At 37.7% G+C, this 27,710-nt stretch overlaps 1 protein-coding gene across 4 annotated transcripts in view; it reads left to right on the top strand.

Moving 5' to 3' along the window:
* WDR17 (WD repeat domain 17) overlaps window positions 1-27,710 on the top strand; it is a 69,793-nt gene that overhangs the window by 22,483 nt on the left and 19,600 nt on the right. For 2 of the 4 annotated variants that reach the window (XM_070364140.1, XM_070364141.1), the window contains 16 exons: window positions 792-975; window positions 2,511-2,741; window positions 5,792-6,043; window positions 7,896-8,018; window positions 9,438-9,622; window positions 10,235-10,403; window positions 12,336-12,427; window positions 14,208-14,290; window positions 16,780-16,866; window positions 20,249-20,413; window positions 22,093-22,295; window positions 23,677-23,826; window positions 23,914-24,044; window positions 24,477-24,602; window positions 26,086-26,241; window positions 27,138-27,202. In XM_070364140.1, coding sequence (XP_070220241.1) covers window positions 792-975; window positions 2,511-2,741; window positions 5,792-6,043; window positions 7,896-8,018; window positions 9,438-9,622; window positions 10,235-10,403; window positions 12,336-12,427; window positions 14,208-14,290; window positions 16,780-16,866; window positions 20,249-20,413; window positions 22,093-22,295; window positions 23,677-23,826; window positions 23,914-24,044; window positions 24,477-24,602; window positions 26,086-26,241; window positions 27,138-27,202 — 2,402 coding nt within the window. Of the gene's footprint in view, window positions 1-791; window positions 976-2,510; window positions 2,742-5,791; window positions 6,044-7,895; window positions 8,019-9,437; window positions 9,623-10,234; window positions 10,404-12,335; window positions 12,428-14,187; window positions 14,291-16,779; window positions 16,867-20,248; window positions 20,414-22,092; window positions 22,296-23,676; window positions 23,827-23,913; window positions 24,045-24,476; window positions 24,603-26,085; window positions 26,242-27,137; window positions 27,203-27,710 lie in introns of all 4 variants that reach the window. The other 2 variants (XM_070364142.1, XM_070364143.1) reach the window with 2 other exon arrangements.

The following is a 27,710-nucleotide window of genomic DNA, read 5'->3' as shown; positions in this document are numbered from 1 at the left end:
CATAGGAGACTATGTTAGCTGTTAAGGTTTTACTGCAAATATATGGTTAAAGAAAGATTGGTGGCATTAATAGATAATATAATAATGATTTGAAAAAGTATCATATAATACTGTGAAAGGTTCGTTATGTGTTCAAGGAAAAAACCAGGTTCAACAAAATGACAAATACAGTATATAACAGTATGTCATAAACATGTTAAAAATGATAGATGAATTGATCTACTAATTAATGGCACAATTACAAAGGAAATAGGAAAATTAGGCTATTCATTTTGTCCACTTGCATATAAAAACAACATAATGCCCTTTCCAAGAAGCAATAACATAAAACAGGTCCAAATGATACCACTGCTCTGCAAACCTCGCATATCTTAATAATGCAGTAATGAGCAGTTGGCTTACTTAACGTACATTTTTTTACTAAAATACAATTTAAAAACTGCAGAAAAATTATTTCAAGACCAAGGTATTTTTCCTTCATAAGTAGATAGGGCTTCAGAAAATATAATAAATCTCTTAATTATGCATATTTAAATATACATTTGTTTTTACTCATTTTAAAATTGATATGTTTAATGTCAGTCTTCTTTTATTTTTTAAAAAAAATGATTTTGTTCCGTTGAATACATTTGAATTCACTTGAAAGTGGACCAAGCTTGAATTGTGTTCATATCTTGTTATTAAATATACTCATTTTCGTATGTGCAGCTTTTAAAAAATGATGTGATTATTAATGGAAAGTGTATTACCTAAAAAGAAGCACTGATATGTTTTATTTATATTTTTTCTAGTTGGATCACCATTATAATGAATTCAAACTCCACGCAATCATGTCTGAACATAAGAAAACAATCACAGCGCTCTCCTGGTGTCCACATAACCCTGACCTGTTTGCGAGTGGCAGTGCCGATAATTTAGTGATCATTTGGAATGTTGCAGAACAAAAAGTCATTGCTAAACTTGACAGTACGAAAGGTATCTCTCTTAACTGGGGTTTACTTCATTGAATGAAATATTTTTATTTCAATAAGCAAAGTATTATACTTCAGTAAGCTCAGGTTTTAAAGTAGTGTTTTCCAAGCTCTCTAATGAAAGTCTATGTAAGAAACACATTTTATGTCATGATTCATGGTTCTGTGTGTGGATGCGTACAAACCAAAACACAATTTCATGAAATAATCAGACTTGCTATGCTAAGTCACTTCAGTCGTGTCCGACTCTTTGCGACCCCATAGATGGCAGCCCACCAGGCTCCCCCATCCCTGGGATTCTCCAGGCAAGAACACTGGAGTGGGTTGCCATTTCCTTCTCCAGTGCATGAAAGTGAGAAGTGAAAGTGAAGTCGCTCAGTTGTGTCTGACTCTTAGCGACCCCATGGACTGCCCCCTACCAGGCTCTCCATCCGTGGGATTTTCCAGGCAAGAGTACTGGAGTGGGGTGCCACTGCCTTCTCCAATCAGACTTAGTACACTGATTAATTAAAAACATAATCTGTACCAGATAATTTATGTTTAAATATAACATTAAAAATTCAAAAATAAATATAAAGACAATAATTAGAGGCAATTTTCTCAGTGAGACAATTATAAGAGTTTAATAATTAACTTTGTATACGTTTATGTGAAACAGGTGGTCAGCTCATTTTAGTCAGATCCATTTTACAGATGAAGAACCAGGCTTAGGTAACGTGACTTGTTTAATTTAAAGCAAAACTAAAATTTAAATCTAAACTCCTGATAAGATCATAGTTTGTAGCATTAACTTTGTTATTAAATGCGTATAGAAGCACATTTAACTTTTCGTACATTTAATCCTTATGCCTGCAATGCAAGAGACCCGGATTTGACCCCTGGGTTGGGAAGATCCCCTGGAGGAGGAAATGGCCAGAATACTCCAGTATTCTTGTTTGGAAAATCTCACAGACAGAGGAGCCTGGTGGGCTACAGTCAGTGGGGTCGCAAAGAGTTGGACGCAACTGAGAGAATAATACTTAACCCCAATTTATATTTAATAGCCTTTAAAGCAGGAATTGTATCCCATACTAAACTTGTACACCTAGAACACCTAAAGTAGGTCTTATGCACAAAAATACTCCTTGTAAGTTTTCATTGCTTACAGTAAGAATTCATTGTTTTAATATTGGGTTGCCCAAAAAGTTTGTTCCAGTTAGAAAAATCCAAATGAACTTTTGGGGCAACCCAATATATGGTTTCCTGAAAGAAAGAAAGAACTCTGTAAGTCTCTTTGAGTATGTGAAGCATATGATCACATGAGTAGTTTTAAACCAGAAACTAGGTATACTTTTTCATCATAGACGTTCTCTCCGCATGTTCCCTGTAGTCTTTCGGGTTACTGTATAAATTAAAGTCCCAAATAAGAGGTAATTTTTTAAAATAATGAACATAACCTTGTATTTTGGTTGTCTTGGAAGCGTAGGATGCAGATAATACTGAATGGCATGGTCTTATGCCACATCTCTCGATTGTGTATCTGTATTTAATTTATTCCAGGGACGCCTGCCTCTCTTAGCTGGTGCTGGAATGCTGGTGATGCTGTGGCATTTGCTTCCCACAGAGGCCCGCTGTTCATCTGGACCATCTCAGGACCAGACAGTGGGGTGACTGTGCACAGAGACGCCCACAGCTTCCTGTCTGATATCTGCATGTTCAGATGGCATACACAGAAAAAGGGGAAGGTTGCCTTTGGTCATGTTGATGGAAGTCTATCAATTTTTCAGCCAGGTAAGAATGTTTTTTTCAGTCAGATGTCTTAAATTTTATTTTTCTTATTAACATACGTAATTTCATATTTACATATTTACATTTCATATTTTCATATTAACATTTCATATTTTCATATTAACATACATAATTTCATATTTACATTTACGTAATTTCATATTTGCATATTTACATTTCATATTTTCATATTAACATACGTAATTAACGTATTTACGTATGTTTCATATAACATACATAATTTCAAATTACATACGTAATTTTCATATTTACATGGCATAGAAAGTTAATAGTATTTTAATTTTTAAATAATAGTTGTGCTTGGGCTCCCCAGGTGGCTCAGTGGTTAAGAATCCGTCTGCAAATGCAGGAGATGGAGATTTTGTCCCTGGGTCGTGAAGATCCCCTGGAGAAGGAAATGGCGACCTGCTCCAGTATTCTTGCCTGGGGAATCATATGGACAGAGTTGCCTGGTGGGCTGTGGTCCACGGAGTTGCAAAAAGTTGGACACGACTGAGCACACACACACACACAGCACAATAATTGTGCAAATATTATCCAGTACTGTGCCGATTCCAAATAACCATTAGAAGTAAATTTTATTTGTAAGACATTTTAGTACATTTCACCATCTCTTAGGGACACAATTCAACCTGTAACAACCCAATACAGATTCCTTGACTTCACTATTCTATAGGATCTTTAGCAATTAATGTGCACAAAACATTAGTATAGCCCTGTGGTGTGTTTTCCTTACATATGCAAGAGCTAACGGGTAATGAAGGAAGCACTGCTTTTCAGTTCTGCCACTGCATTCTAAACTGTGAGTTTGAAACTCAGAGAGCATTGGCATTGATACCAGCACCATTAGGTCTTGTCCTGAGGGGTGGTCCCCCTTCCCTTCTGAGCGACTTCCTGTCACCACAGATGGTTGTTTGGTCCTCGAGGCTCTCAGAGCAGACTGTGATCTCAAGCTCTCTGCTGTCCTGTCTTTGTCTCTCTTGGAAGAAATAAATATTCGTGGAGGACTGCCCACAATAGTGCAGTTCATCCATCATTTGGAAGCAGTGATTTTTAAACCCTGCTTAGTGTGTCTGTGGATTTCTTTGTGTGTGTTGGGCAGGGGTGGGGTGGGACATTTTGGTAGGTGGTCCAGCTGAGGCTTCAAGCCTTCTGTTCCCTTTCAGTCTGAAAAACACCACTTTATTCCGTATTGGACTTCATGTAAAAATTCTAATATTAATAGGGGATTCTAGGGCCAAAAGAGGGAGAAGGCAATGGCACCCCACTCCAGTACTCTTGCCTGGAAAATCCCATGGCTGGAGGAGCCTGGTGGGCTGCGGTCCCTGGGGTCGCGAAGAATCGGACACTACTGAGCATTGGAGAAGGAAATGGCAACACACTCCACTGTTCTTGCCTGGAGAATCCCAGGGATGGGGGAGCCTGGTGGGCTGCCGTCTATGGGGTCACACACAGTCGGACATGACTGAAGTGACTTAGCAGCAGCGGAAGCAGGGCCAAAAGAGGTGGAAAACTACTGCTTTAGCTATTTCAGGTTATATCCTTAGACAAAAGCAGATCATTAGAAAATCTGTTTTCAAACTTCATAGTAGAAATGTTTTAATTAAATTGACTTTGGTATTATTCCAGGGATATGCACTAATCAAATTTTCATTGTTTCCCTTTGGAAATGTTGGCGTAGTGCTTATGTAATGTTGCTTTTATAATCTGTTATGTTGGAAGACAGCAGGTAATGATGTCGTTGCAGGAAGAGCTATGGTATCTTTGAATTGTCTTATTTTTTGAGTAAGTACTTCTTTTAAAGTTTATGATACTTAGGAATAATTGGTACTTCTGTTAAGGTTGTAATCTCTAAACTTAGCTGTTTCACTGCCTTTCTGTTGCAAACAAGAGGAACATTTAATTGCAGTTTCTGTGTGGTATGTCAGCAGAAGCCTTTTTTTCATTATCACCAGTGTGTATATAATTTGGAAGAAATAAGAGGATTGTTTGCTGGTCCTTTTCTTCACTTAATTTCATTTGTTTCGTCTCCCTATTTTTTTCTCGCTGCCTGTTTGTTCTGGTAGCCAGGAGTGAATTACGATGTGGCAAATGGTAATATGAATGAGGACAGATGACTGTAAATATTGGGATGCGTTTATCATACACCCACTTCAAGGCAATTAACTAATTTATTCTTAAAAAAAAAAAGGTGTCGTTGTGTTCTATACCATAAAATAAAAAAGTGAGCACACAGAGATTCAGTATCTTGGAACTAGGATTTGGACCCAGGCAGCGCTCCAAAGCCTGTGCTTTTAATCAGAACATAATATTCTTCCTGTTGGTGAGCACCTCCCTGCTGCTGCTAAGCTGCTAAGTCACTTCAGTTGTGTCCGACTCTGTGCGACCCCATAGACGGCAGCCCACCAGGCTCCACCATCCCTGGGATTCTCCAGGCAAGAACACTGGAGTGGGTTGCCATTTCCTTCTCCAATGCATGAAAGTGAAAGTGAAGATGCTCAGTCATGTCCGACTCTTCATGACCCCATGGACTGCAGCCCACCAGGCTCCTCCGTCCATGGGACTTTCCAGGCAAGAGTACTGGAGTGGGTTGCCATTGCCTTCTCCGAGCACCTCCCTACCCCTATGCTATTGTAATTTAATGAAATTGTAATTGTTGACAAGATCATATGGGTTATTTTTCCACTTTTTTTCCCCTAACAACTTCTCAGTAGCAAATAGAAAGACATCCAGGATACTGGGGATTGCCTAAGCAAAGCAGTTCTGTCCAGCTGCATCCTTAGCAGTTCAGTCGCTAAGTCGTGTCTGACTCTTTGTGACCCCATTGACTGCAGCTTCCCTGTCATCCTTTGGACAAACTCTTTAATTCTCCTTCATTCGCATGTCAGTTATGACTTCCACATAAAAATGCCACACTTGTATTCCCAGGACTCTTGGAATCAGTGGTCTGCAAAGAGGAAGTTCAAATGATCTCAGTTGTTAGTCTTATTTTGGAAATTTTGTTGAAAACCGTGTTCCTTACATTTGAATAGGTAATAAAAGTCAGAAGCACGTGCTGAGACCTGACTCTCTTGAAGGGACAGATGAAGAGGACCCCGTGTCGGCCCTGGAGTGGGACCCACTCTCTACTGACTATCTGCTCGTGGCTAATCTGCATCGTGGAATTCGCCTAGTGGATTCCGAGTCACTTTGTTGCATAACGACTTTTAGTTTTCCCAGCGCAGCAGCTTCTGTGCAGTGTCTGGCCTGGGTTCCCAGTGCTCCTGGGATGTTTATAACTGGAGGTAACTTTACCTTGTTCCCCAGAGTTTTAAATATGTGCATATTCTTTAATTGACTCAGGGAAATTGCACTATTTTATTGACTGATTTTGTATAAGACATTAATATCTCAAATATTACCATTTATTACAGTAAATACCAAGTTTACTTTTATTTCTATTGTGTATCATTAACATAATGACAAATAAAAATGAAAAGAAGGCCCAGTTTTCCAGGTTTCTGGCAAAATCAGAATATGTCATGCATGTACACACGTGTGTGCATGGCTGGGTTTGTGTGTATACAAAAGGGAACAGCAGTTCAATTTCAGCCATGGCTGGATGACAATAAAGGTACTGGCTAGAAAAACAAGTTATATGAATGAGAGGTCTCTTAGCCTCACTGATAGTTTTGGGCCATGTTTTCCTAATTATAAGACCGTCAGCAAAGCTAAGAAGTGATGGAGGATGGGAAGATGAGGAATTTAAAATAGTCATTAGGAATTAAATGACTTACCATTCACATAGATTCAGAGAAACCAAGTACTTTCAGCTGCTGTATAAACACTTCCCATATTTGCTAAGTCTAACATAAAAGACAAAAGAGTCTTTATCCTTTCAGCAGCTTTAAAGAAGCCTTTATTCTTTAAGCACTTAAACTACACATGGAAGTAGATTCTTATTTATATACGTTAATTGACTTAATTACACATGATATAATTAATGATAAACATGGGAATTTTGTTTTTATGTATTATTATTACTGTCCTTATTATTGAGATGAAATTTACATATCATAAAAATCACCAAGTTAAAGCGTACAGTTCAGAGGTTTCTATGTTACAACTGTAACCACCATTTACCTCCAGAATCTTTCCTCATCCCCTGATAGACTCTGAACCCATCAACAGTCAGTCTCCATGACCCCCCAACACACTCCCTAGTCACTACACATGTATGTACATTAACCACTGATCTTCTTTCTGTCTCTGTGATTTGCATATTCTGAATTCACAGAAAGTGAATATTCTGGATTCACAGAAATTGAATCATTCAATGTGTGGCCTTTTATGTCTGGCTTCTCTGATTTAACGTTGTTTTCAGGATTCATCCATGATGTAGTGTGAATGAGTACTCATTCCTTTATATAGATGGATCATGTTCCATTGTATGGATATGCCAAATTTTGTTAATCCGTTAATCAGTTAATAGACACTCAGCTTGTTTCCACTTTTGTGCTGTTATGAATAATGCTGCTGTGAACATGTGTGTGCAGGCTTTATGTAGACATGTCTGTAATTCAGTTGGGTGTGTATGCAGGAGAGCAATTGTTGGGTCATATGGTAACTTTGCAATCAGTTGAGAAACTGTCAGTCTTGTTTCTGGAGTAACTTAATAAGGTGGGAATTTTGGAAGCAGGGGGTGTTCTAGGTACTCTTCAGGCATATCATCTAGTCCTTGTTTGGCTGCAGGTGAGCAAGGAAGCAGTTTACAAATGTTTCAAGAAAGGAAGGTTTGTTAATGGTGGGGGTAGAAAGTTTTCTGTTACTGGCTTTCCTAGAGCACCTTGTCACTGGGTGCTTTTGGGGATAAAATCATCATAACTGTCTTTTCTGGGAAAAGCTGCAAAAGCAAGCAGCCTCTTAGCTTAGAAGGGGATTTGAAACAGAAAAAAAAAATAGCAAAAACCTGTCAAAAATTTAAGGGATGAGCATCATTTCAGTTGCTTCTTTGTATTATATAACATTGTGAGAAGAATGTCAGTAAGTGGTGTTAAAAATCTGACAAGTTGAAATTTTGTTATTACTTTTATATCTCAGCATTTTATGTTTCAAGTAAAATGTGCTAATAGAATGCTTTTCTTTTGATCTGACTAGATTCCCAAGTGGGTGTTTTACGCATTTGGAATGTTTCTAGAACAACACCTGTTGATAATTTTAAATTAAAGAAAACAGGATTTCATTGCTTACATGTACTGAATTCTCCTCCAAGGAAAAAATGTAAGTAAAAATGTTAAAATTTAATATTTAAAAATATCATATTTGCTGCTATCAAATAAAATCATATAATGATATAAACATAACAAATACTGGATGCTACTGAAAGGCAGATTTTTAAAAACTGTCCTTGATAATATGTGTGCTAAAGTTACCATCAAAGCCACATAATATCTAATATTGCTAAATTGAAGATATTTAGAGCAAAATTATATTTTTAAATGTTATTGAATGAGGATATTAAAATAATATTAAATTGTCTACATGGGAAAAATGAAATGATGGTACTGGTGAAAATAAGAAATAGAAAGAGTGGTAGGATTAAATAAAATTGCTCTGAATCAAATATACTGGGAAATATTTATCTGTATTCCAATGTGTACTTAATATAGATTGATCTAATAATTTATAGTGGTATCATTATTTTAAATTATATTTGCAAGAGCATATTCACATTCTAAGGGAAAGTTTTTTTTGAAAGAACACAAAATATGTGATAACCCAGTGATACCTGTATCAGATCTGACCTGCAGAATTGTAAGATAATAGATTTGTACTGTTTAAGCTGCAAAAAAAAAAAAAAGAATATACAGAAAATAACTAAGCAAGGAGACTTTTATACAAAGTTGGGGAAATGAAAGTGTATAAAAAGTGAACATTGACAAAGAAGAAATTAAGATGCAAATGTATGTCAGACAATTGTGATTGTTAATTTGCGTGGTAAATTAAGTGAAAGTGAAAGTTGCTCAGTTGTGTCCAACTCTTTGCGAGCCCATGGACTATTTAGTCCATGGAATTCTCTGGGCCAGAATACTGGAGTGGATAGCCTTTCCCTTCTCCAGGGGATCTTCCCCACCCAGAGATCGAACCCAGGTCTCCTACATTGCAGGTGGATTCTTTACCAGCTGAGCCACAAGCTAAATTAAAGTGAGTAATAAATCTCAAAAATAGTTATTTTCATTGGATTGAAATTTTATGGAAGAGGGTTATTAGTTTTAAAAGAAAAAACTTCATGTGTGTTTGTATGTGTAGAGGAAGAAGTAAGCTTTTATATCAGCATTTTGAAAGAACGTTGATTCCAAAATAATCATGCTGTGTTTTAATTTATGGGCAGTAAGAAATTAAAGATTCAGCACATACTGTGATTCTTCACACTAATTTTTATTCATCTTGTTTCACCTGTACTCTATATACCTCTTTTCAAAATAATATCCCATTTTGTATATGTGTGTGTGTGTGTGTGTGGGCAGTTCTGCAAAAGTACACCTGTGGCAGAAAATCTGATCATTGCTCATTAAGAGTTTATGGATACAAATTCTAGATAAAAGAAAACAAAGGAGCATCTATATAAATTAAGTCCTTTGACTTCATTCCAGCATGTGGAAAGCCACTGGCATAAGGGTTTATTACTTTCTTCTCTAGTTTCAAACCAGTCCCCAACCAAAAATCATTACACATCCTCCACGAGTGAAGCAGTCCCACCCCCAACTCTGACGCAGAATCAGGCCTTCTCTCTTCCTCCTGGTCACGCCGTGTGCTGTTTCTTGGATGGTGGTGTTGGACTTTATGATATGGGAGCCAAGAAGTGGGATTTTCTTAGGGACTTGGTATGTCTATGGTTTTTCTCTCTTTTATAATGCAGTGCTTATTTTGTGTATAAAGTGATGTTTACTTTTACTTATGTGTTAATATTGTCCTAAGATTATTTTTGTAGAGAACCATACATTAGGAATTTATTTTGGTTGACTGAAACTTTTTATAAAGATGTCTATAACTATTAAAAGTATTTAATTGTAAATATTGTAAACATTAAATTTCTTTAAAAAGTACTGTCTTCTTAGCTTATTGGAAATATTCTGCATTTGGCAGTGTTCCCATTATTGTGTAGGCCATGTTACCCCTATGTATAGTATTGGAAATCATGTAGTTGCTCTATATTTTGGAAGCAAAATGAGGAATAGAATGTTCTTTCAGGATGAAGGAGAAAGTCCATCTCTGCCAGTTACTCCAAGCTTTCTTGTTCTCATTCATGAATTGAGCAAGGTTGGATTAAGCGTTTTCTAAGGTTTATTTCTATTATTGAGTCATAATAATTCTATGAGTCTACAAACTTCTGTTGTAATGATCATGAAGCCTCTGTTGTAAAATAGAATACAATCCTGCTGAGAACTCACATTTTGCCTGGTTTTCTTCTGTGCTTTTTTACGCTGCATTCCTAGGGTCATGTGGAAACTATTTTTGACTGCAAATTCAAGCCTGACAATCCCAATCTTTTAGCAACAGCTTCATTTGACGGCACCATAAAAGTCTGGGATATAAACACGTTGACTGCGGTGTACACATCCCCGGGGAACGAAGGGGTTATTTATTCCCTTTCATGGGCTCCAGGTAAGAACATTTTTTATTAAAATCAGGAGTACAATTGAATGACTCTCCTAACTTTTATATTCATCTGCATTATCTTCTGTCCTTCAGTGCCCTCTTGCTCCAAATGATTGTGGAGGCAAATTACTATCAATATATGTGTTGGTACAGTTTGGGGGGAATTTAGAATAAACTCCCTGAGCAGGCAGTTTGATTTCTGGGCCCTTCTGTATGGTGTAGTCACATAGAAAAGCCACAGTAAATCAGGAAGATACTGACCCATCTCATTTTAGCTGCATTTGTATAGATCTGCCTGTAAAGTGTTAGTTGCTCAGTCACGTCCTACTCTTTGTGACCCCATGAGCTGTAGCCCACCAGGCTCCTCAGTCCCTGGAATTCTCCAGGCAAGAATGCTGCAGTGAGTTGCCATTCCCTTCTCTGGGGGATCTTCTGGACCCAGGGATCGAACCCAGGACTCCCACATTGCGGGCAGATTCTTTACTATCTGAGCCACCAAGGAAGCCCTATAAAGGTGTAATGTATTTTACATGATGGAAGTTTTCCTTAATATTTTCATGTGACTCAAACATATAAAAATAAAGTATTTTTTTTCTAAAAATTATGCTACCTGTCTTTCCCTGGTACATCTGTTTTGTGAATAAGAATGATTATCTGTTTGATTATGAGCATGTGATTCTGTATAAACTCTACTTTTGTAATACTGAAGGATTTTATGGGATACTAGGGTCTTTACTTGGACTCAGTATGGTAGAACCTTTATACTTACCTGTACATAAAAAAGAAAAGAGATGCCCTATGAAACTGCTGGCATTTTCTCCCAAAACATTAAATTTTCCTGTAATGAATAACTTTAAAAACTAAACTGAGTTTTTTACTTTAAAAAGTATGTAGAATGTTTTACTTATTTGTCCTAATACTAATATATGAATTAAAAAACTGACTTATAGCGGTATATAGCTTATTTTTTAGCTTATCTCCTCATGCGCATGAATTTTTAGCCCTGAAAAATATATATATATATTGGGTTTTTAAAGGATTTGATGTCTTCAGACTTCTATTTTCTTTACCCTATTTTTAGAGTAGAATCACAGGAAAAATTTTAGAGGTGCAAATAAATGTGAAAACTTTTCCCCAGTAATTTTAGAGCCCCAACAGGGTAGCAGAATGAAAATCCTAGAAAAACTGGTGAGGACTATTTTGTAAAGTACTTACAGTCATTTGTCACAAAATAATTCCTCTATATTTTTTGTCCTAGGTAGCAGGGTAATAAGCTGTTTCTTTCTTCTAATGGAGAAAACCTCTTCTTTGATTGCCTTGTAACGAATTCAGAATCATCTACTAACTTGGCAGTAGTTTGATTTTCATAGATTTTTTGTTTCTTAAAAATAAAGAGCATTATGTTTTTGATGGAGAAAATGAATTTTTTCATGTGTCTTGCTTACAGAAATATTTACTTTCCTAACCATTAATAGATTACTAAAATTGTTAGATGGTCAGAAAAATGTAAATGCTGACTGAATATGTAACAATACTGAGGAATTATTGATAGTCTTTTTGATTATTGATTATTGATAGTCTTTTTGATTATACTAGTTTGATCACGTTAATAAAAGAGATCCTGTATGTCCTTTATTAGACATCCATCCTCAAGTGTTTATTGATGAAAGAACACAATGTTAGAGCTTTGCTCCAAAAAATCCAGTAGGGAGCTATAGACGAAAATAAGATTGACCATACTTTGATAATTGTTGAAATTGTATGATATATTTATGCACTATACTTTCTGTTTATATTTGCATGCAATTAATAATTTTCATTATTAAAAAAAACTTGAAGCACTTTGCAAACCCAAGTCTTTTTCAAAAATTACATTTTTAAAAATAGTTGCATTTGTGGCAAACATTTCATATAATGTCTAATAAATTGTTTCCTAAGGTGATTTAAATTGTATTGCTGGAGCAACTTCCCGAAACGGTGCTTTTATTTGGGATATTAAAAAGGGCAAAATGATACAACGATTTAATGAGGTAGGATGTATTTATTGCTAGCTTAATAATATAATGTCTTATATGGCCTCATGTATTTTCAATGCTTTTCTCTCTAAATTTAATAGTTAATCAGCAGGTGGCATTATTAGAAGAAAATCCAAGAGGACATACATATGCTAAAATGAATTCTGAAAAATGTAGCTAATTCTAAGGTACAATTATTCACCTAAAGTTGCATTAGAGGTTCAAAGGAATTTTAAGTCATCTTCCACAAAATTGTCTAGGCAAATACTCAAAAGTTAGAAAAAGACTAAGCTCAGAATGTGTCCCAAATCACAGTCCCAATTTTGTCACTGATTAGATTTTGACATAGAATCATTTTATTGTCTTGATCCTGATTAGAGTAGAATCACCTATAAGATGGTAAAGTTGGATGTTTTAGTTCTTCTGAGTCTCAAATTCCATTTTTCCATAACACATTGTAAAACTCCCTCTCTCCTCTTGGCAGTGTCACAGATTGTACTTCTTCTGCTTGGAGTTGAATTGTCCTTCCATTTTTTTCCTGAGTTCTGTTAATATTTGCAAAATATATATAATCTCATTGACAGTTCATTAGCTGTGAAGGGAAGAAGATATGAACAGGGTCTAGGATTGTCCCTCGATCTCTTGAAATTTCATTCAAGTGGTTACAGTGATTAAATTGTGGCTGGTGTTAAGGGGAGACTAAAGTGACTTTTTCTCTGGAGCTTTAAAGCTGTTTTACTAAGGTGGTCTTCAGTTTACTATTTTAACCTTTTTTTTGGGGGGGGTCCATCTTTATAAGGATGGACACAGGAATGGAGGTGGTCTTTATAATCATTCAGTTGAAGGAGTCAGGGTTCTCCATTAGCTGAGTTCATCCTCATGAACTCACTGCACTTAGGGGTCAGTAATGTCCTGCTTTTTATTTTGTGAGGCCCATGTAACAGTTAATTGAAGCCAGCAGTATTGATTTTTCCCACATTTATTATCCTAAATTTAAGCAATTTTGACACTGGTTCTGACTGTGCTTCTGGGCGCTGGGAAAGCCATGAATGATGTAAGAGACGTCCTGGATGCTTGGGGCTGGCTGTGGGGTCAGGTTGGGGCTGCCTAGTGCTAATGAGAAGGTACTTAGGTCACAAGACACCAATGAATTCTTGGGAAACTTGGAAAAGAATTGACCATTACCTAGTTGACGAGTGACGTTCCAGTGTATGCATTGTATCCTTTATGTTTTTAAAACTTCTAATCATACCAGCTCTAATTATATTCCTTTACCCTTCTCCAGTCCAAGAATACAGATAAATGTAGAGATTTGTTATAATAATAACAACCTTAAACCTTCTTTGTTTTATAAAAATAAAATTTAGAAATTTAGAAGAACAATCAATAATAACAGTTGCTTGCAGTATCTCTTTTACTGTAGTTTTAATACCATTGGGTTTGAAAACTGTAAGTATCTTCATCATTATGGGAAAGGTGGGCTTTCCCAGAAAAGGTATAAAACTGAGTTTGATTCTACAGATGACTGACACAGACTTTGGGCCTTTATCAGTGTCCCCAAAAAGGAAATAGAGCCGCCCAGTTTATGTCTTAAAACAATCGTTTTGTTTCTTAAGTGTGATGGCTTTACGCATTCTTTAAGTGTGTATTCAGCTTTCTGTTGTTCACAATAATGTCTCTGTAGCATCATCTAGAGCAAGTTCCTAATAGAAAAGTAATATTAGAAGAAGTAAATAAATAAGAGAAAAAAGGGGTGAATTATTTCTTATTGATAGGTATTTTGCATTTTTTGAAGCATGGAAAAAATGGGATATTCTGCATTGCCTGGAGTCATAAAGATTCCAAAAGAATAGCAACCTGCAGTGGTGATGGTTACTGGTAAGTACTGTGTATGAAATCACACTGTTTATAAAGATGCATTTGATAATATAAGTGTCTGCTGTTAGCACCTGTATTAAAATATTTGATAAGATTCTGTTTGTACAGCTCTGCCAGCTGTCATAAATATTACTTACGGTGGCTTCACAGCTGGCACTAGTGGTAAAGAACCTGCCTGCCAGTGCAGCAGATGAGATCCGGGTTCGATCCCTGAGTTAGGAAGCTTCCCTGGAGGAGGAAATGGCAGCCCACTCCAATATTCTTGCCTGGAAAATCCCATGGACAGAGGAGCCTGGCAGGCTACAGTCCATGGGGTCTCAAAGAGTCAGACACGACTGAAGCGACTTAGCAGCTCCATATATAGGCACATGCACTGCTGTGATATATCAGTAATAAATAATAATGCAGTGATGTTTAAAAATAAACCACCAATTGCTTTCTAAATGTAAATACTACTCAAATTATAACTAAAATACTGTGACTTGCCTCAAAGCAACTTCACGTACTTTCAGAGTCTAATTCTCATCACGTTTTGAGGAAGGGGTATTTCATTTCCCAAGTGACTCAAGAGATATCAAGTGCTCTAGAAACTTGTTCACAGTAGATGTTATTCTTTTAAAAAGGATAAAAAGGCTTTTCAAGGAGGAATAAGGTCATGCTGTAGGAAATGCCTATTTTCTAACTAACTTCTCCGACCCTGTGTTTCAGAAATATGTGAGTCCCAGGGAAAAGTAGTTTTCCAAGAAATATATGTAAGGGAAGAATTGCCCTTGAGTTTAAAAAAGTTTTTAATCCAGTGGTACTACCATATAGTATAGGTATTGTCATCTTTGACACGTGGTATAGGAATTTATTGTTGTTGAGAAATAGTAGAGTTTATCTCCTCTTGGATTTTGCTGTACCCCGCCCAGTCTTCTCATTCTCACTTTTTAACTTCATTGGAAAATACAGAAGTTGTGGAAACCAAACATCTGTATCAGGAAGCTAAAATTTTCAGAAACAACAGTATTAGGAGTTTTTCCCTTGAAAATGACTATTTGCTAATTGATACATACTAAAGTAAGAAAGATGTACCTAAGGGTTTTTTTATTAGGGGATATGTAGTTAGAGAGTCGGACACGACTGAGCGACTGAACTGAACTGAACTGAACTGAATGTAGTTAGCTTTACTGGAGAACGCAATGGCACCCCACTCCAGCACTCTTGCCTGGAAAATCCCATGGACGGAGGAGCCTGGTAGGCTGCAGTCCATGGGGTCGCACAGAGTCGGACATGACTGAGCAGACTTCACTTTCACTTTTCACTTTCATGCATTGGAGAAGGAAGTGGCAACCCACTCCAGTGTTCTTGCCTGGAGAATCCCAGGGACGGGGGAGCCTGGTGGGCTGCCATCTATGGTGTCGCACAAAGTCAGACACAACTGAAGCGACTTAGCAGCAGTTAGCTTTACCATGTATTTTCAGGACATTAACTTACATGATAAATACCACAGTCTCACTAAACATTTGTAAGTGTAGCTTACCACCACTCCCTAGTAGCCTCAAAAGTTTTGGTGGGCCTAGAAAGATCCCCTGGAGAAGGGAATGACTGCCCACTCCAGTATTCCTGCCTGGAGAATTCCATGGACAGTAGAGCCTGGTGGGCTATAGTCCACAGGTTCACAAAAAGTCAGACAAGACTGAACGACTAACATGTTCACTTTGACATAGGGATATTTTTAAAGGGTCTTTTCCAAAGACTTTCAAAACTTCGCAGTACATTAATTTACACACAGCTTTGTGTTCTAATGGAATTAATAGCCCTTGTGTTATGGTAATAATATAGAAGGATATTGTGTGTTCAGTCATGTCCGACTCTTTGCAACTCCATGGACTGTGGCCCACCAGGCTCCTCTGCCCGTGGAATTTTCTAGGCAAGAATACTGGATAGGTTGCCATTTCCTACTCCCACAGTAGGGTCTTAAGCTTCATTTATTTTTGCATTAAAAGTGTATGGAATGTATTTGGGGAGAAGGGCTCCTCCAGATTTCTAGTTGTATCCCTTAAAAATGTGCCATGAAAATATTATAATGACTTACATGTCTTGGCCTTGGTGTAATAATACATACAACCAACACTGTAAATGAGTTGTTTTAAACATAAATTTTCAACTGTTAAATTTTGAAGCTGAAAATCTAATGCTTGTGTTTTAAAATATATGTATTATACTATGTATTTCCTAAATAAATAAAATTTTCTAAATAAGAAAGTATCTCCTTTAAATAGGGTTCAGTGGGTTGCCATAATTAATACTATGTAATGTAAATATACTTATCATAATGATAATATCATTTACATGATACTTTTAAATGTCTCTACACTTTTAAATGTCTCTACAAGGTCTCTACACTAAAACACTTTCGTTTAAATTACATAGTTTTGGCTTTCTTCCTTTGAATAACGTATTTAGAATGTTTTAATTTTCTATTAACATATTATACTTAATTTCAGTATAATTCGAACAATTGATGGTAAAATACTACACAAATACAGACATCCAGCTGCAGTATTTGGTTGTGATTGGAGCCAAAACAACAAGTAAGTATTTTTTCCTGAAATAAGTAATAATTACATTTAGAAGATTTTGACTAACCATAAAGTTTGATGTTATTCTCATTAGTAATATTCATCACTCTTTTTAGGTAATATTCCCCTTATCTCGTCTTGTAACTGCATGTTTAACCATCTATTTTTATTCCATGAAGTTTTTACATGATTTAGGAATAGTGATTCCTACTTTGCACCAACTTTCTGCTGCTTTAGGGAAAAGCATACAGCTCACTAATGAAAAAGGAAGTCAGTGCAGTCTGTGTGTGGCTTGCGAGATGTGGCCCTTGCTCTAATCCTCTTAGCAATCTCTGCAGTGCACTGTCCCCATGACTTTCCATTGCCTCCACCTGATGCGAATGCCATGACAGGGGGTGATTTCCCAAGATGTGGAACTTAGACTGGTTTTGAAAGGTCAACCTTGCTTAAGAGCCTGGTATTTACCATGTAAAGATCAGCTTAGATTTAAAAATTAACCCACATCAAACCTCCACTAAAATTGATCCTTTAAGCCATTGCACTTCCAAGAATCTTGTGTTTCACACCTCTCTTTGACAGGATGTAAATTACATTTATATGCCATCAAATATGTGGGATCAGATATATCCCACCAAATACATGGGAGATAGTGAAGGACAGGGATGCCTGGCATGCTTCAGTCCTTGGGGTTGTGAAGAGTTGGACATGACTGAGCGACTGAACAAGAACAACAAATTGTATTTAAGAAGTCAAACTTTCTTTAAATATTGTGAAAATAATGTGAATTATGCTTTTAAAATATACATATGAAATATTCAAACCATATTGCACTGGGTTCTGAATCAAATCACGATTATACAAAATCATGACCCTATGCATCTCCTCCAGTAAATATGGAATTTGTAACACACAATAAAGATTCTGAAGTGAGCACACGACCAGCTCCTCTGCAGTGTTGGCCATCTCGGTGGCCTGAAGGTGCCAGCAACAAACCACTGAAACCCAGATGCTTGTCTCCTTTTTAGACTTTACATCCCTCAGCTGTCAGTCAGCCCTCGATTCCTGTCATAGCCTCCATCTAATTGTTCTTTTCCTAGTCACCCCCAGCCACTGAACCAGTGACATGTGTCTATTTGGGGACTTCCACAAAAGCCTTCTAAATCAATTTCAGAGTTCACACCTGTTGTCACAACTTCCTCTGTCTGTGTTCTCCAGGTGGCTGCCAGAGTGAGCATCGAAACATGCAGATGTGAGCACAGCTTTCTGTTGCTTAAATCTCCCAGCAGTTTCCCTTTGATCTTGGGATGACATGCAGAGTCCTAGCCAGGCAGGGCTCCTCTGTGCCTTATCTCTTTCCAGGCCTCGCTACCTCTGCGTCTTAGGTCCGGCCACAGTGGCTTTCAGCTTCTTGAACCAGCCAGCTCATATTCGCCCCAGGGCTTTTGCTCCTGTTTTCACCTGTATCTAGGATTCTCCTTCCCACCCCACCCCACCCAGTCCACCCGACCTGGGCATAAATAACTTCTCCCTGTCTCTCAGGTCAGGAACCACTTCTGTAGAAAAGTCTTCCATGAGCCCCATCTTAGATAAATTTCCACTGTAGTTAGGACACTTAACATCAGAAAATTAAGGGAGGAGGGTTCAGGATGGGGAGCACATGTATACCTGTGATGGATTCATTTTGATATTTGGCAAAACTAATACAATTATGTAAAGTTTAAAAAAAAAAAAAAAAGTTTTAGTTGTGAATTGGCTACCTCTCCCTGAGATAAGCAATGGTTCTCTATTTTTCACAGTGTATTCTTAGTAGAACACTGTGCTTCTAACCCTCACTATGCCTTGAAAAAGTACACATGTAGTAAATACTTGTTGAACATACAAATGAGTAGAATTACCTGTATCTGATCAACAGAATCATTCCACATTCTTATTTCCCTCTTTTATAGGGTTAATAAGAGAATAAGAATTTGACCATTCAGGGGGAAAAAAAGATATGAATGCAGTATGCTTTGTTGGTTAAGAAAGCTTTAAAAAAAAGTAGTCCTTTATACTTAACTTTTATGTTTACTGGTAAGCCTGTCTAATAAATTTCATTTTTCATTTTGACATTTCATTTTTGTTTTTAAAAATCTTTTCTAAATGTTCTAATTTCTGTATTTATATTCCACTTAGTGTCTTAGGAGATAAGTGAAAAACATCTTGAACTTATAAAAGTTTATTCATATTCCTGAATTTATAATTTGGATAGCTGTGTGTACATTTTTAAATTTTTTTCATTTCTAAGATTTTATATCTGTGTATCTGCATATACATATATAAAATATACTCCTGTGTACATGTAAATATTTGTATTATGCAAAATATATTTTCCCACATAGAGAAACAAGCCTGTTTATCAGTGAGCCTTGGGTACATGTAATCTATACATTTACAGACCAACCAGCATGCTAGTTTAAAGATTTATTTTGACTTGTAAGCTTTAATAAATACAGCTATTATAACCAATAGTACAAAAATCAGCAGTTCGAAGTTTGGAGGTTTTGATGACAGTTGAGTCCAAAATGTGTAGCTTCCTCTCTTTACTTTTGGGCCTGGGGACTGTTTCTGTGATTGTTAATGTTCCTTGGAGAGACTGTTGTGTCTGGTTCATGATTTCACAGGTGTGCCTAGTACTTCAGTTCTGCTGGTACTCCAGGCATGACCACTAAGGTGTAGCTAGTTGCTTAGCTTGTCTCACTCTCTGAAGAATAATGAGCAATGATCATTTAAAGATCATACCCACATATTATATTTCCAAAGGATTCTTCTGGATCAAACAGTTAAGCATCTCAAGTTGGGGAAACAACCAAAGAGAACTGGAAAACCAGGACTGTGGCTGACTTACTGTTAGATGAGTCAACCCTGGTCTTTGGGGAGTTTTCTAGTACACTTCTGGGGGAAACATTGCTATTTGTACCAATACCAAAAAAATCTACTGGCAGTCAGGGCGTGTAGTAGTTAATAACTTGCCTACCAGCAATTCAACAAATCTCAATCACTGACCGTTTGGGACCCTTTTCAAGTTCCAATAGTTGCAAAATATAAAGGTCTGAGAAATATTCAAGTTATGAATCTGGGCATCTTGAAAAAACAAACATAGAGAAGTAAATATACCATTATCTCTCATCTGAGGGAAATAAAAAATTTACCCGATTAAAAGGGAAGCTTGAGAAGCTAACTGCACTAGAGCAGTTTCTATAAATGATGTTTTTGCTTACATCAGTTTGTAGTGTAACTTCGTGAAGGGAGCAGAGCATTCTAGTTTTAGAAATTAGTACAGTGTACATTTAAAAATGATCAGTACCACGTATTATCAACCCTCTCATTTTTTTAATGGCCACTGATGATGTTTCAGAGACATGATAGCCACGGGCTGTGAAGACAAAAATGTTCGTGTCTATTATGTGGCCACCAGCTCGGATCAGCCACTGAAGGTGTTCAGCGGGCACACGGAGAAAGTGTTCCATGTGAGATGGTCTCCTCTGAGGGAGGGGACTCTCTGCAGCGGCTCTGATGATGGGTATGTACTTTTGGATTCTTGTTTCTAGTCCTGAAACTCATAAGCATGCAGTTTTCTAGAAATGTGCTTATTTATATTATCCAACTTATATGTGGAACTATTCTAAATATGTACTTAATAAGTAGGCAGTTAACAAGTATCTAACTGCAAACATCTAAAAATTTTTCCTTACTTAATGTCATATTCATGCTTTCTGTGTCCTTATTTGGGCTTCCCTGATGGCTCAGATGGTAAAGAATCCTCCTGCAATGCTAGAGACCTGGGTTCATTCCTGGGTTGGGAAAATGCCCTGGAGGAGGTTATTGTGCTCGCTGTAGATGCTTATTTCTATCTTACTAAGAACAGAGTTAACAGAAATGAAAATTGTAGAAGGGTCTGGGGAAAATGTCTGAAACAGTAAATCTTTGTAAAATATAGAGAAGAGTTTATAATGTTCTCATATCTAATTGGAAAACAGCTGTACTCTGTTTTCATTAAGAATGAAATAAAAGATGATTATATGTGTTAGCGTGAAGAGAAGATATTTTAGAAATGAGAATGATTTAACATTTTTTTTCTGGGTTTGTGAAAGTTTCTGAAATCTTGTCTGTATTTTACATCCAGATGTATTTGCATAGTTTGGGCTATTTGAATAGGAGATACATTTAGGTAAGAAAAGTCTTACTTTGTGCTAGTAAAAGTTGTAATAGTAGCCACATTATCCTGTCCTAGTATAAAAGAGAAGAAGAAAAGTTTTTTTTATATAAAGCGGAAAGAGATATATGCCTTAAATAAAAATGTGATGTATCTTCTAATGGTGTAATATAACCTTTGGAGTATCAATATTTTGATATTTACAGGTTGATGTAAATCTGTAACTAAAAGATAATTATGAGTTATCCAAGCAGAGTTGGCATATGGAGGTCTTAAATTGATTTTGAGTTAAAATTTTACTTCAATAATATTTGTATTCTACAGTCAGTAAACTCCAGTAATATTATGCATCCATTTGTATTTAAATTTTGAACTTGATCTGAGAGTGACTCCACAGACTAAGAAACTTATTTTACTGACATAAACATGCACTGTTTACTGTGTTGATAAAAACATAGAGCTCTGTAATGACCTAGAGGGGTGGGATGGAGGCCTGGGAGGCTCAAGAGGGAGAGTGTATATATATATATATACATATAGATGATTCACTTTGTTGTACAGCAGAAACTAACACAGCATTGAAAAGTCATTATCCTCCAATAAAATCTTTTTTAAGAAGCATAGATAGGAATTGATTTTTCAAATAATATCCATCATCATATATGCTGTATTTTCATGATACAAATAGTCTGAGTGCATTTAAATGATTGTATACATGTTGTTAGTCATATTTTTTCTTTGCCTTTATCTGCTCTGGATAATTTAAGAAAGCAGTTTTTCCAAACATATAAATTTTGAAATCATATATGTAGTATCAGTAATAAATGACCAGCAAAAGTAAAGAAGAAATATTGTAATAGCCTGGCTCTAGCCCAACTAATTATTCATTCTTTCTGCTGTGGAGAATCAACATATCTTTAAAGATAAACTGCTTTTTCAGTACGCTAAGAAATAATCACTAACAATATACGCTCCATTAAAAATATATTGACCCTTTAGATAAATTATAAGTTGAATGGTATTTATGTATAATATTCTGTTTTCAGTTCTGTTCGAATCTGGGATTACACTCAAGATGCATGCATAAATATTCTTAGTGGACACACGGCACCTGTGAGGGGACTGATGTGGAATACTGAGATCCCATACCTGCTAATATCTGGCAGCTGGGACTATACTATAAAAGTGTGGGACACACGAGAAGGAATATGTTTGGATACTGTATGTGATCACGGTGCAGATGTATATGGTAAAGTGTTTTTCATGTACTTCTAAACTTTGCTGTATTAATGATTTAGTTTCTGAGGAATACAATATTTTTGAAGAAATCTTAACAGTGTTTCATTTTGAAATAAGACTTACCTTATTGGAAAGTATGCATTCAAGAAGTTTACTCTTTGGATAGCAGAATGCACAGAAGAAAATAGAAAACACCCCCAGAAAAGATTAGGAGATAGCTGTTGTTAGCACTGTGGTGTCCCTGTCTCTGCAGAGAAGCACACCCCACACACACACCCTTGCACATATACACCTGTGAGGCTTGGGTTTTTCTCACTTTGCATCACCCCAACAGTAAGTTGTAAAATAGGAAATCAGTCATAACTTAGTTATGACTTATCTAGCCATTCCTTTACCTTTATTCTTGGATATTTAGGGCAGTATTTTATTTTTTAATATAGTACAAAGTTTTGTAGTATAAATGAGTTGGGAATGGAAAATCACATTTCTTATCTTTTGCACATCACTTTGCTCTCATTTGTAGCACCCAAACATGGATGGGGTTAAGTAGTTGAATTACCAGTGCAAAATGGTCATTGAGGGAAGGTAACCCTAACTAGTGCACTCCAGTATTCTTGCCTGAAGGATCCCATGGACAGAGGAGCCTGGCGGGCTATAGGCCATGGGGTCATGGAAGAGTCGGACGTGACTGAGTGACTGAGTATACACACACAGCCCTAATCTAGTCGTTTGTGCCCGTATGCTTGACCCCAGGGCCTTTCAGTTACTGCAGTGCAGGACTGAGGATGGGACAGAGCCCACTGGTGGACGTTCTAAAGTGCAAGGTTCTCAAATCTTTCTTTATCTTGTAATGAGAACAGCCAACCATTAACTCACAGATCACTGTGTATTCCATTGATATGACTGTCAGTTTGCTGATACACCAACTGAAATGCAACTTCAACATTTTCATCCAGGACCGTCTGCTTTCTAATAATTATTCAACCCTGTATTCCTATCTAAAGAAGATGCTGAGTACTTTTTTGTTTTAAACATCCGTGTATCATTTATTGCCAAGACAGAAATGTTATTTAGAGCATTTCTTCATAACTTCAGTTCTGAGAAAGTAGGGTTTCCCTGGTGTTTCAGAAGGTAAAAGAATCTGCTTGCCATGAAGGAGACCTGGGTTTCATCGCAGGGTTGGGAAGATCTCCTGGAGAAGAGAATGGCAACCCACTCCAGTATTCTTGCCTGTAGAATCCCACGACAGGGGAGCCCGGCAGGCTACTGTCCACGGGGTCACAAAGAGTCAGATACAACTGAGCGACTAACACTTCTCACACTTAGGAGGTACATATAAATACATTTTTTTCAGTGCTTCCTTTAGTAAATGGCTTTATTTCTTCCACCAGGTTTAACATGCCACCCACGCCGCCCCTTCACAATGGCCTCGTGCTCCCGGGACTCTACAGTGAGACTCTGGTCATTAACACCATTAATCACTCCTTTACAAATAAATATTCTGGCAGACAGACCCTGGGAAGAAATCCTCGGGAACACAGGTGTTGAAACTCTGCACGTATTAGACCTTGTTTCTAAATACAGTTTGATAAGCTTGCTTTTCTCATTAGGTTGTGTCCCTTCTCCAGATTCTGCCATAGAGCAGGGCGCGCCCCCTCTGCTCTGTGGCAAAGTGTCAAGAGATATCAAACAGGAGATAGAGAAGCTAAGTGGAAACCTTCGTGTGAAAAAACTCAGATGGTTTTCAGAATGTTTATCTGTAAGTATTGCAAGAATTAAATGTGAAAATTTCCCCTTTAGCCAAAAAGAGTCATGACGACTTTTTGTCATGAAGTTCACATCTTTACATGTGTTGTCCCAGTGTAAGAAAGCAAATGGAAACCAGAACCTGTAAGTAAGGTAGGAATCTCCCTGGTGGTCCATGATTAAGACTGCATGTCCCAATACAGGGGTCTGGCTTGATCCTAGCCAGGAAACTAAGACCACCCTGCATGCAGCTTGGTGTGTGGTCAAAAACACAAATAAAAATAAAGAGACACAAATTTCTTTTTTTAAAAATCAACAATAAGGAAAATATTGTTTTGTTAATTTCTCAAGTTTTATATGCCTGCGTTGTATTTTTAAAGATGCAAAATGCTCTGAAGTTTTTACTTCATGTTATGTCTTTGGGTGTCTTGTATCAACTTTTTAGCCTCCAGGTGGCAGTGACAATTTATGGAACTTAGTTGCAGTGATAAAAGGGCAAGATGATAGCTTACTTCCTCAGAACTACTGCAAAGGAATAATGCACTTGAAGCATCTGATTAAATTCAGAACGGTAAGTAGCATATGCAATTGTGCTGTGCTAAAACAAAAATTACTTTTGCCTTTTTGTCATTAAAATATGAAAATTATTTTAATGTATATAATTAGAGTGGATAGGCTAAAAGAAATGAACACTAAAGAGACAAATCTTCAATAAAAATTGATCATGATAGTATGAGTTTTTTGGGAGCAGACTAAGGCAGTCATGATCTCCACAGAGTGAATCTCATGAAATTCTTCAGACGTCACTTGGAAGATCCCTGAAATGCTTTATTTACCTTTACCCTATTACCAGATGATCATGTGTGTGGTTTTTGTCTCAGAGGCCTGCTAGGCTGTCTTCTGGGATATGTTTTATTAAAAATGATCATACCTTATCCTTTAATGGATTTCAGTACACCTTGTACATGAAGTGATATGCAATGCCAATAGCAAACCAGTCCTGGGATGAGAAAGAAGAAAAAGCTTTTATATTTGAAGTATCAGTGGTTGACTTAACTGTTAGACCATGGGGAGCACTGTGCCAGGGGTGTGGATTTCATGGTGTAAGAAACAGTCATTTCCATAAGAAGTACTTCTTTGATTCAGTCAGTTCAGTTCAGTCTCTCAGTCATGTCTGACTCTGCAACCCCATGAACCGCAGCACACCAGGCCTCCCTGTCCATCACCAACTCCCATAGCTTACTCAAACTCATGTCCATTGAGTCGGTGATACCATCCAACCATCTCATCCTCTGTCGTCCCCTTCTCCTCCCGCCTTCAGTGTTTCCCAGCATCAGGGTGTTTTCCAGTGAGTCAGCTCTTCCCATGACGTGGCCAAAGTATTGGAGTTTTAGCTTCAGCACCAGTCCTTCCAATGAACACCCAGGACTGATCTCCTTTAGGATGGACTGGTTGGATCTCCTTGCAGTCCAAGGGACTCTCAAGAGTCTTCTCCAGCACCACAGTTCAAAAGCATCAATTCTTTAGCCCTCAGCTTTGTTTGTAGTCCAACTCTCAAATCCGTACATGACCACTGGAAAAACCATAGCCTTGATTAGACGGACCTTTGTTGGCAAAGTAATGTCTCTGCTTTGATTACAAGCACCTAATGACTATAACAGTTACCTTTGGCACTATAAAAGCCAACGAGAGTGAGCCAGTAATTTTTAGGTTGTTATTAAAATCCTTTATATATTTTTTTTCCACCAGTCACATATTACTTTATCACTCACTTCCTTTTGACCTCCAGATTTCTGGTGAGTTTTAAGAAAAATTGGATTCAGCTTCTTCCCACCAGCACCAGCCACATCCGAACCCCACTATCTACCATAACAAAATATTACGTTTAAAGAACTTTATGCTTTATGGACAAAAAGCAGTGATTTTAAAAAAATATTTAATTTCCAGCTCTGTATGTTTATAAAGTCTGTATCCATATGATGCTTTTATAATCATCAGTTATCACTAGCTCTTGTGTAACAAAATTCAGGAAATTTCATTTTCTTCGTACCCAGTCTGAAGCCCAGGAACTCACCACAGTGAAGATGTCTAAGTTTGGTGGTGGTATTGGTGTCCCTACCAAAGAAGAAAGACTGAAGGAAGCTGCCCAGATACACTTGCGGCTGGGACAGATTCAGAGATACTGTGAGCTGATGGTTGAACTTGGAGAGGTAATGGGCTGTTAAAGCAAAATCAAAAGAGTTTAACAACAGTATTCTTAGTTAAATACTCAATTTCAAGCTTGTCTTTCTCCAGGTCTGGTTGGTCCTCTGCTCACCTGATATCAAGGGTGTGCCTCAGAGCAGGAGCTATTGCAGTGAGATCCCAGGGAGCAGTGTCAGCGTTGTTATCAATAGATACATCATTAGATATGCATTTCCCACCCAGACGACAGGCTCGGGAGGTCCAGGGATGGAGCCCAACATGGTGCTTTTCTAAGCAAGCCCTGGAGAAAAAAATGGCAGCCCAATCCAGTATTCTTGCCGGGGAAATCCCATGGACAGAGGAGCCTAGCAGGCTACAGCCCATGGGGTTGCAAGAGTCAGACATGACAGAGCTACACACACACACACACACACACACACACACACCCCAGCTTCTCCTCACACAGCCTTGCCTTTGAGAACCACTGCCTAAGCCTGGAGTCTCTGATTCCTAAAAAAAATCTATGTTGGCTGATTTGCTTCCAGTGGACTCCCCTAACACTTTGTCCATCCCACGCTGGCCCAGAGAAGTGTCTTCTCTGAGGGTCAGCTGCTGAAGAGTGCTCCTCTGGCATGTCCCAATCTCCAGGGAGCACAGAATTAGCAAAACAGAGTTCTCCAAAAAGGTCAGGATGGATCCATCCTATTAAAATTGAGAAAGTTGGTTGCCTTCTGGAGGTGGGTGGTGACTGAAATACAGCCAAGCAGAGGCGTGGCTCCTTTCCCGCCATGAGAGCAGCTTTCCTGACTGTATTCAGCTTAAAAACGAACACTATAGATTTGAGTTCATTTAAAATAAATGTCTATTAAGAATTAGACCACACACTGCAAATGCATCTGTTTCTGCTTCTCTCCCGTTCTAGTGGGACAAAGCCTTGTCAGTTGCGCCAAGCGTGTCTGTGAAATACTGGAAGAAGCTGATGCAGAGGTGAGGCTGATGCAGAGGTGAGGCTGATGCAGAGGTGAGGCTGATGCAGAGGTGAGGCTGATGCAGAGGTGAGGCTGATGCAGAGGTGAGGCTGATGCAGAGGTGAGGCTGATGCAGAGGTGAGGCTGATGCAGAGGTGAGGCTGATGCAGAGGTGAGGCGGGCCGACTGCGCCCAGATGGGCGCTCAACGCTTTGTTAAGACGGAAACAACATGTACATATGCTAGTAGCCCTTGGGATTTTTGACTTTTCCGTTGTTTTAAACGATAACTGAATTTTGTATCTCCTGATACAATAAACAAGTCGGTTATCAGTCATTTTGGCATTTTTGTGTTTGACCTGACATCTGATAAGAACAGTGGTGGAAGGCAAGTTTCCCCATGTTGATAGAGGAAAGGACGGATCAGTCAACATGCTCACTCCTTAATGTATTGCAGTTGAAATGTATGGATGTCAAGTAGTGCTGATGGTAAAGACGTTTTACCACTGAACAAGGTTACCTGGATGT

This window comes from Bos mutus, chromosome 27 (genome assembly GCF_027580195.1).
Source record: "Bos mutus isolate GX-2022 chromosome 27, NWIPB_WYAK_1.1, whole genome shotgun sequence".
Lineage (NCBI taxonomy): Eukaryota > Metazoa > Chordata > Mammalia > Artiodactyla > Bovidae > Bos > Bos mutus.
This window is presented reverse-complemented; position numbering and strand designations above follow the sequence as displayed.